We start from the raw sequence: 10,820 nt of genomic DNA on the forward strand, positions 1-10,820 counted from the left end.
TTATATCACAGGTGTCAAACTCAGTTCCTGGAGAGCCACAGCTCTGCAAAGTTTAGTTCCAACCCTAATTAAACACACCTGATCAAACTAATTGAGTCCCTCAGGCTTGTTTGAAAACTACAGGTAAGTGTGCTGAAGAAGGGTTGAAACTAAACTGTGCAAGGCAGTTTGACACCCCTGGTTTACACGGTGATTCCAGTAGTCACTCGCTAGGCTGCAAAAGTGCCTCAGCTATTGATTACCAACCTTTATCTTTTAATTTTGTCATGGTAGTGGTGACACCTCATACCCATACTGTTAACATATTTGTACAAAGCCTACTTCCATTTATTGGAAGTAATCCTCTCTCTTTCATTTTCTAATTTAAAAAGCTGTGTACAGAAGAGATTAAGTGCTCCTATTGCATAAAATCATTGTGGATGACTGAAGGAAAAATTCAACATGCTAGAGTTTCTGTGATGATGTTATGAAGCATTACAGACATGGCATTGCTTGTCATGCACTATGACATACTAAACAAGAAGAAACAATTGCGTCCCTACACCTATTTTCCATTTACGAATCCCTATAACTCCCTTTCGTGCCAAAATCAGGAAAAAATTGGAATGTGGGTTCATTGTATAACTTACCTGAAAGTGATAGAGGAACCCATCAAAGGTGTGGTAGTGAGGGTCTCCAAACACCACACAGGTGCTGGTGCGTGTGGGCTGGCAGTAGTAAGCCCCTTCCACCTGTTCACAGGTCTCTAACTGACCACATGGTGTTTCATGGCAGATGACCTCATTATCCAGGTCAAGACACCTACATCGTTGAGTACACTGGTCTGACAGCCAGAAAACCTCTCCACGTCTGTAAAATCGGCCTAAAATTTTTAAGAATACCATAGACACATTGAGAGAAATAGAGATTTGAGGTAAAAACATAAAATATCTTATGATGTAGATGTATATAAAAAAAATCATAATATAAATCTCTCTAACTATATCAATACATGCACTTTGTACCAATGTAGCTGCAGCCATTTGCTGGGTCTATTTGGTCAGCATCAATGCGGAAGAACCACCTTCCAGGGACATTGACATTAGTGGTCTGTTCAATGTTGACCACTTCGTTTGAACGGGAGCCTGGAAGGTTGAAGAAATGGCTGACATCCCCACCATTGAACCCTGCCTAGAGAGTGCAGTTATAGCAGAGAAAGATGTCATCTCATGATGTCGTGTGATTTCAGAGGGTGGAAATGTACCTGACACAAAGAGCCAGAAGAAAAGTCTGATTTTCCAGATTACCTGTGCTGTAGTTCCCCCCAGGCCTGTAAGAGGGTCCCCTCCACTTGCTGTGCCGGTGCTCCAGTGAATCTCTCCATAGTTAAACATTGAAAAATAAGCATGGCCATCTGAGATCAGAACTGCCTGAAATGTATTTACCTGAGGAAAAAAAAAACAGATTGGTCCAATTATCGTTTCATATCTAGATTAAAATTCAAGCATTTTCAAGAATTTACAGTATCCGTATGAACCCTAAAGCAAAAGAATATATCTCTTTTTTTCTCACTGGTGTAGTCTGGCTGCCCCCGTAAAAGGTGACTTGATTCCAGGTGGTAATGAAGACCCAGGTGGCAGTGAAGGATACCATATTCTTGAAGTATTTTCTGACGTCCTGAGTGGCCCTCTCCAGGATCTCTGTGTCTGTGCTTTCACGGTAGTACACATCTCCACGTATGCCATTATGCACATCAGCCCATAAAGGAGCAATGAAGGAGCGGCTGTCACTGAGGGGGAAAGCCTCTGGAGTGAACTGACTCACCTGAATGTTGAAGGAGATTACGCCATTGTTGTTGACCTGTTGGGGAAAAAAGATTGTCACACGCTGATTGCTTAACAGACTGTGGGATTACCTAAGGGTGCAACTCAATCAGCTTCCTAGCCCCAGAGATCATGGATAAGTAGGTAGTGTACATGAATTTGGGTACTGGGAAGAGTAGAATTTATATGATTTCATTAATCCATTCATTCATTCATTCATTTTCTTTTTGGCTTAGTCCCTTTAGTAATCAAGGGTCACCACTAGTGGAATGAACCGCCAACTTATCCAGCATATGTTTTTTAAGCAGCGGATGCCCTTCTAGCTGCAATTCATAGGAAACATCCATATATGCAATAATTCACACACATACATTACAGACAATTATAACCACAATTATACCACATGTTTTTGGACTCGTGGGGGAAACCGGAGCACCAGGAGGAAACCCACGTGAACACGGGAAGAACAAGCAAACTCCACACAAAAACGACAACTGACTCAATCGATGCTTGAACCAAGGACCTTCTTGCCGTGAGGCAAACATACTACCCACTGCGCCACTGTGCAACACTATTTGATTTCTGTCAAATTTAAAATTTACAATTTTATATAGCAGGCGTCCGCCCAAATTGCACCCTAAACCCAACCGTCTTTAGGGATTGAGAAAGACGAGAAATTGTAAAAGTTTTAATTTTAAAAATGAGCCATGCCCCCAAATTCTTCCCCCAAACCTAACCCTAATCAGAGAACAAGAAAGACCCCAGATCAAAAATGTATTACGTACAATCTTAAAAAGGAGGCATGCCCCCAAATTCTACCTATAAACCCAACCATCATTGGGGAATGAGAAAGATGCTTGATGAAAAATGTAAAAGTTACATTGTTTTAAAATGAGACATGCCCCCAAATTCTACACATAAACCCAACCACCATTGGGGAATAAGAAAGACCCCAGATCGAAAATGTAAAAGTTATCATTTTAAAAAGGAGGCGTGCCCCCAAATTCTACCCCTAAACCCAGCTGTCATTGGGAAACGAAAAAAGACCACAGATCGAAAATGTATTACGTACTATTTTAAAAAGGAGACATACTACCAAATTTTACGCATAAACCCCACCCTTATTGGGGAATGAGAAAGACCCCAGATCCAAAATGTAAAAGTAACAGGTTTTAAAAAAAGGCATGCCCCCAAATTCTACCACTAAACCCAACTGTCATTGAGGAATGAGAAAGACCCCAAATCAATTGTAAAACTTACCATTTTAAAAATGAGACGTGCCCCCATATTCTACTTCTAAACACAACCCTTATTGGGGAATGAAAAAACCATTGTCCTTCCATATCAATGCATAATAACCAACATCTGATCCAAATAGCATAAGCAGGCACCATATAGATTGATATTGAACTGCCTACCAGCAGTTGCCTCCTTGCCCCTGCTTCTTTCTATGGGCTGATAACCACTGATAACAACCCATTTAGTTAAATGATTTAATTGAAATTAAAATTTATAACCAACATTTTCCAAGTTTTTAAAAGTACATTATAGCTAAATAATTGTATTGTTTGACACACCAGCAACATTTCAACCATTAAACAATTATAAATGTTTGCTAGATTGTTCTTAGCCTGTCTGGCTATGTTCCTTCATGGTAAATATAAATAAAAACAGTTTCTTTTTAGAAAAATATCTTTCCTTTGTCAATATGTTTGATGATTTGGCTCTGAACTTCCATTAAGGGAGTATAGTGAGCATCGATAGGATGAATTTCACAGTGCATTCAGGAAATGAATGTATCAGTACACTGGAAGAATTTTATGATTGAGACAGCACTTAAAATGGCTGACTCCCTGATCAGTGCACTACTGAACAAGGGAGCTGATTGACATGCACCCTAAGTTCCTGAATTGAAAGTCTATGAGGTTTTAATGAGATTTCTGTCGATTTCTCTCACAGTTCTCATTCTTATTTTGGACACTTACATATAGAGACCTATAGGGCACATTGAAGAATATAAATGGAATTAGAAGTGGGATCTCTGGGGAACTGCCATCGTCCATCTTAGGGGTTTCTAAATCCCTGTGAGCTGGTCCAAAGGGGTAAAGGGTATCCTGAGAAAAGGCTACGGAGAGGAAAAGACAATGATATAGTGAAAAGCAGATTTACAGTACATAACTTCAGTGATGTGTCGTAGGTCACAGTATTCAACATTTGAAGTGGTTTCAAAATGGTTCTAAGACAAGTATGGGTGTTGTTCAATAGTTTTAGGACAACGTTAATGAATGAACTTCAAAGGTTGACTACTATGTGCCTCCTGACATCGAAACATTCTTTTCATGCTGAAGAAGTCACTTATACTGACTTAGAAAAGGTTTTGGGCCTTGACCTTTCAGTCTTTTACAACATAATTACTTAATTGATTGGCTCTTTGTTTAGTTCCTTGGCTCTTTTTTGTCTGTTAGTCACTATCAATGCTCTTGAGAGTGTTCATAGAGAGTAGTGAAAGACATCCCTTACCTCCGCTGGGAACGAGGGTGCTGAAGAGCTGGAGCAGAGAGACTAAAGTGCCTGTTCTGACCATCCTAAACACCTACGAAAACATTGATGCGCATATTTGACTTTAAATACTCAGAGTATCAAATATAAGCAATGCAAACTGTAGCACCACCACCCTTGAGGGGGTTGCAGATCAGATAAGAACCACAGTGTAATATCTTTCAAATTTAAACACTGTTTCATATAGGGCACACCAGTTGTACCACTTGGCATCTCTCTATGGCACCCATATGACTCAGGAGGCTGTTGTGCCACCTAAATCGTATTCCATTAAATATACAGTATATTTGTCTCAAAATGTTGTAACAAGAACTCCTTTATTTTGTTTAATTTTTCTCAAACTGAATACAATGCAATATCCGGTATGGGCAGCACAATATATCATAACATATAACGTTGAGTTTGGGTTATAGTTGACCAGGAGGCACAGTTCACAACACATGAGATTTATAGAGTCGCTGCAGAGTTTAACTATAATGGAGTGAAAGTTTATTGTCTGATTTTTTTTTGCAATATCGCTATACCTGTAACACTTCTCATCTAGTATGCCAATGGTTCTCAAAGTGGGGGTCGCGGGACAATGACAAGGGGTCGCTTGGTGATATCCAAAACTCAAATAAATTTTATTAAACTATTAGAATTACCATATTTTATTCATAACCGACAGAATATAGTTAATAGTTGCATTAAAGAAACAACAAAATAAAAATAACAATCAGTCATCAGCCTTTAATTTTAAAAGCAAAATATAATTAAATCCATAAATGACTTTAAAAAACATTATATGGCTAATAGACTGTTGCATTTTTGTGTTGTCAATAAGCTCATGTTTATATTTGCCTACAGTTGTGTCTGCAACGTTTACAAATTTACAGTACAACCACCTTGAAAAATGGGGGTCGCGAGCCACTGATATGATTATTTTTGGGGTCGCGGGCTAAAAAGTTTGGGAACCCCTGTAGTATGCGACCACCTTTCATCAGTTATTTTAAGACGAAAGTCGGATATTTATATAAATAAACAAGTAGGCCAAGATACATTTGTCTCCAATCTTCCCTGGTTTAAAGAGCAGTCTCCCAGGTCTCCCATGGGGGCATTCTGGCCCTTTCTCCCTCTCCATGGTGGGCTTGTTCACCATGGGCTGAAAAGCTTCTATTATGTGATCGGGAACAATGTGTTGGGATCACATTCTCCAGCACTACCGTGTGAGTGGGCTATGGTGATGCAGTTCCAGGCCTGCACAGTGCCAATGAGCCCGCAGCTGGGAGAACTTGCCTTGCTCCTCTCCATCGTCTGAAGGGTCCATTACCAAGTGTTTATGTGCTATGACTTGTTGGCATCAGAGAAAGGGCTGTGAACAGTGGGGCTAATGGGTTTAATTTAGCAGGCTTGAGTTGCCAGGGTCTTTACGGCTACCCTGAGGGGCTGAAGTTTGGGTTTCACTCCCTTTAGATTCACCCAGCCTCAGTGTGCCAAAATAAATGGACATCCTCTCGCAAATCAGGTATATCAGGTGAAGGGAATTATAGGGAATTTAAATTATTCTGATGGCGAAACAATTTCAGTTGGAGCTACTTTGTTTCATCAGATTCATTATTTTAGGTAGACCCAAATGTAGTTTATGGATAGCCAAACAAAAGTAAGTAGCACGGATTTAAGTGTACACATCCAAATGATATCCCACTTTAAATGAGTCTTAAGGTAAAACCTGCCTTAAAATAAACTGCTGAATATTTAAATAGAAAATACTGCTATAGGTTTGGTGTCAGATTGATTAATCAGTATACAACCTTTGCTGATATATTAAATAAAAATATATATAAATATATATTTTGTTTAATTAGGCTTAATGTCATTTGTGTCATGGATTATGTAAATTCATTATAGTGATCACTGGAATGATGAGATCTAATTTCACACAATAAACCAAACAAAATCTCACAATGTCATTATAGGTCCATTAATCAACACAGTTTGAAATGCAAGTGCCATTAATTTAACACAGCCTACAATGTTAGAAACAAAATTAGATGGACCTTTAGTTAAGGACATTGCTTTGCCTTAGAATATATTTATCCAAAAGTGCCGAATTACATTCACTGTTCAGCTGTAGGACAAATAATTTAACAGCTGAAATTGTTATACTTATTAAAAACAATATAAATCGAGTAAATCTAAAATGTTTTTTGAGTTATTCAAATAAAGAACACTTGATAGTTGAGAAAATACAGTAGTCAGCATTTGAAGTGGTTCAAATCATTCATTAGCTTGTCCTAAATCTACTGAACACCACCCTTTATGGTTTTAAAACAATTTTAAAAAACATATTTGATCCACTTTAAATGTTGACTACAGTATGTATGAGTGGAAAACTCATTTAAAAAGTAGTTTGTCATTTACTACATCAAGGAATCATTAAATAAAGCTAATATTAGTTCAAGCTCTCTTTTCAAATACTATTTTTCCGTTGCCAAATAGGAAATAAAATCCACCTTCCAACATAACCTAAATCTAGTCTCCTGAGGAAAGCCTATGTCTTTTGACAATGTCCTGTATAACATTCTCCATCATGAAACCACAGCACAGACAAAACTGGCATTTGATGAGATTCCCAAGTGAACCATGAGATACCGTGTGAGATGCCAACAGGCAAATCCATTGCTCTCCACATCACATTACATAGACTGGCAGAGTTCATTTGGCTAACCTCTCAGAAACCGATCTCAACCAAGCTGTCTGTCTGACGACTGGCATTAATACCAATGATAGATGCTATCAAAATTACTTAGTTACCAACTGGCAGTTAAAACCGGTGTTTTACATTTTCATGCACAATATGTGTTACCAAAACAGAGAAGGCAGGTATAAAAGAGCACCAGAGCATCACTGACAAGGAGCAAAAGACAGCAAACTTGTCTTAAGAAAATAAAAGTTCTTAAGTTCAAAACCCGGAGCAAGAAATCAGCACTCACCTGCCTTCAGAGGACGGAAGTTCAGCACGTCACCTGTGCATCAGCCTCAAAGTCACATCCAAGTGGGTACCATCAACGCAGTCTCAAGAGCGGAGGGGCTCTGCTCTCGGATGCAGAAAAGGGAGGGGGATACTGCCCAGAAAAACCCTCCTAAATCCTTCGCTCACACAGAGCTCTTTCCTGGTCCAGTTCCACCGGACAACCGCCAAAGACAAGAATGGCAAACACGGCCTAATCTGTGCCTCAGGGTACGCTTGATTTCAAAGAGCAAAAGTCTGGAGAAAGTGATCTCAGAATGAGAGGACAGAGGAGGAGTGAGTGTGTGGGTTTCCTGTACGGTTCTGCTGGAGGGAGACGCATCAGAGGCAGGCGCTACCTTTTGCGTCAGGGATAGTGTTAAAGTTAATCTGAGATCAGTTTTTTGGGGAAGGGGGAGGATAGGAGAGGGAGTGTGGATGGAGAGAGGGGTTGAGACTTTCGAGAGAGAGAAAGAGAGAGAGAGAGAAAACAGCAGCAGAATGGTAAAGTGAGGGTGGATGACAGAAGGGGGGTAGAGCTGTGGACCAGTGAAGGGTGGCGTTTAGTAAGAAACTTAAGGGAAATATTGAAACCAGAGCTGAAAGCACAAAGAGGATTTCTGAAGAAAATGTCAACCCTTTGGACCAAAACCTATTCCCTAGATAGCAGCCCTCTTCATAGCTAGTGCACAGTCCAATGCATCTCTTTAGGGGCTCTCCATCCCACCCTTGGGGCATTTATTTACAAAAGGAAACACGGCAGAAAAACATTGCTTTATTTGATTGCTAAAAAGGAGAAGAGGTTAGGTTACAACATTAACATGAATCAGCTTGGACACTCTATGTGTGCGCGTGTGTGAGCAAATCAGTGCTCCCCCTCCTGTCTTACTGGGCTCTCTGCACCAATTAAGGACAGCCTCATTTGCAACAGCTCACTCAAGCCTGGGTTAGTCTCCAAATGGGACTCATTTCCATAGATGCAGTGGCGAGATAACAACAAAAAGGAGGGAAATCATTGGTGCATCCACGGTGATAGGGTCTGGGAAGGAGATGGGAGTGAGATCTGAGTCAGAGTCAGCATTGTTTCTAGGAGGACAGTGGACGTAACTAGATACCAGAGGGGGGCAGGATGTGTGAAAGCCGACTGGACGAATGCAGACCCCAGATTCCCTGTGACCAATGTGGGGGTCCCAGCGGAGGGTTCTTTTACACCTTGTTGCTTTGTTGTGTAAATGCAGCCCATACTCTTAACCAAACTAGTGCACAACAGGACACAGAAAATTTGACAAAGAGTGCAATGTGGTCCCAGACTGACTGTTGGGCAGTTGAATCATCTTGTGCTGAAATGACCAGATACAGAAGAAAGAAAGAGTGAGTAAGGACAACGAGACAGCAATCACTATCTTCTCACCATCATCTGCTTCTGCAGTTGTAATGAGCTTACTAATGGGGTATTATCATTCTGTGTCTTGTCTTTTTTAAATTGTCCCTTATTGTAATTCATGTTGTCCCACAAACAAGAATGTTGGAATAGGTCAAATCAGATGAGATGATCCCGCATCTTTACGAGCAGTTTTAGTCCCACCAAGAAGAAGAGATGGCTATGAGCTCGGTGATAAGTGTTAACTGCCCTGTCTGGGCATTGGAGTCAAGTGTCTGATAAAATGTAATCGCAAACTGTCAGCCCCATCGACCACCTGCCAACCAAACCTGGCAGATCAGAATCAGGCTGACCGAATTACCATAATGTCAGTGGGTACAACAGGGGCCTTTGGAGTCATCGAACCATTTCCGTGGGAAAGGACTCAAGCATAGATGAGCACTACAGTTGCTTGCTGGTAGGTCCACCAAGGCCTGACCCTGTAAGTTGAAAAAGGTCCTGGACAAGAACCTGGCTAGGTCATCCAATATCCTAATTTTCATCCAAACCCCCTCACTGCATCCAACGCCAAGCAGTTGCTTTGCCCTCATTTTCTTTCCTTTCCTCAACAATGTCAAGCCCCCTCAAGGTAACTCAAACCTTCTCAGAAAACATCTCCCCCTCCTGGCCACACAATGAGCTTCCTTCAGCTTTCCTTGCTCCATGGTGCACAGGGTAGATCAGGCTACCAGCTGCCCGGCCAGTTCTTTTTGCTCTAGCTACAGAGTGAGGCGATTAAAAAAAACTTTCTTAAAACCCCCACCTATCCAAAACACACCAAATCCCTCAGCAGCTCCCAGTGTGACCTTGCCTTTGTAGCCCACCCCTGCTTTCATGCCCTGGTAACCCCTTGTCCCTCTTCCCCTTTAGATTGGCACAACTCTCAGTGTTGCCGATCCACCAGTGAACTCTGGCTACTGCTGCACTCTGGAAGGCTATGCTGCCCAATAGTAAAGCCACTAAGGAGATGGAAGTTTAAAGTCTTGATTGGACAGAGCTGTGGCGGACTCTGAGAGTGTGACAGCGATGCCAGATTTGGCACGTGTAGCTTTCACCTGTAGGCGTGACAGGGACAGGCCGACACTTCCGAATGTGGTGAAACCAATTAGACATGACGCTTTTTATCGGCCAAACTGCTGCGGTGATCCAGGTGGCAGGGCTTGCATGTGGCTGTCTGGCTGGAGAGACTCCAGTTGGATGCTAGAATTCGCCTAGGCTCTTGGTGAGGTCCCTGCAGTGTTTTATCCCTCGTGTTAGTTAGGAAAATATACGATTGCAACTACAGCAACAAAAGAGGTGCAATTACAAGACATGCATAAAAGGCATTGGCAAAGTTAACCCAAATCAAATAAATAAGATGGAATGTCAACATTTGTTTTTAACATGCTAAGCATGTCAAGTTTAACCATGTTGGCTGTCAACTCTGACTCAAGTTTTTCAAGTTTAACTGTATCAGCTGAGTCAGATGATGGGCTTTTCATCTGGGAAAAGTGTCAAGTTGACTTCTGATCAAAACTAATTATGAAAATAATCTTTTGCTTCTTCTAATTCTTTCTTTCTTCTGTCAAACACAAAGTAAGATACTTTAATGAAAGTTGAAAACTGGTAAGCAATGACTTCCATAGTATTTGTTTTTCCTACTATGGGCAACCCAGGCTCATTCTGAAAACGTAGTCCCGTAGACGTTTCTGGAGACCGCGAAATATGTCCCTGGAGGTACGTATTAATGCAGTTTTTGTTTTTGCAAATCCGTAAGAGACCACTGTGTGTGCTTTTTTGTATCTTAAATGTCTCTTGTGAGTGCCGTTCGCGCCTGTTCTCGCATAAATCCATCAGAGGCTGATGTCGACTGACTGAATGATTGACTGGGCGACCGGCCAATCGACTGTTCCACCCTTCTTTTTCCTTAAATCTAACTAATTTTACCCATTGACCCGCCCACCCACTTTCCTAACCCAACCAACGGTTTACAAAAGTCATCCAGAAAAAGAAAAGCCATCGTCTGATTTTTACCACCTTTTCGGATTTTACCACATTGTCACCCTGTTGT

At 41.1% G+C, this 10,820-nt stretch overlaps 2 protein-coding genes across 5 annotated transcripts in view; both read right to left on the reverse strand.

The window, feature by feature from the left end:
- tecta (tectorin alpha) overlaps positions 1 to 7,742 on the reverse strand; it is a 60,145-nt gene extending 52,403 nt beyond the window's left edge. For 2 of the 4 annotated variants that reach the window (XR_012406452.1, XM_073951559.1), the window contains exons 1-7: positions 7,338 to 7,742; positions 4,323 to 4,395; positions 3,788 to 3,927; positions 1,552 to 1,839; positions 1,287 to 1,424; positions 1,005 to 1,170; positions 630 to 862 (exon numbers count right to left, since the gene is read on the reverse strand). Coding sequence is in view for 2 of the 4 variants with exons in the window: in XM_073951559.1 (XP_073807660.1) it covers positions 630 to 862; positions 1,005 to 1,170; positions 1,287 to 1,424; positions 1,552 to 1,839; positions 3,788 to 3,927; positions 4,323 to 4,386 (1,029 nt within the window). In the remaining 2 variants the exon portion in view is untranslated. Of the gene's footprint in view, positions 1 to 629; positions 863 to 1,004; positions 1,171 to 1,286; positions 1,425 to 1,551; positions 1,840 to 3,787; positions 3,928 to 4,322; positions 4,396 to 7,333 lie in introns of all 4 variants that reach the window. The other 2 variants (XR_012406451.1, XM_009301924.4) reach the window with 1 other exon arrangement.
- cntrl (centriolin) overlaps positions 1 to 10,820 on the reverse strand; it is a 548,241-nt gene that overhangs the window by 320,366 nt on the left and 217,055 nt on the right. The gene's annotated exons all lie outside the window — the stretch shown is intronic.

The sequence above is a fragment of the Danio rerio genome, chromosome 5 (genome assembly GCF_049306965.1).
Source record: "Danio rerio strain Tuebingen ecotype United States chromosome 5, GRCz12tu, whole genome shotgun sequence".
Taxonomy (NCBI): domain Eukaryota; kingdom Metazoa; phylum Chordata; class Actinopteri; order Cypriniformes; family Danionidae; genus Danio; species Danio rerio.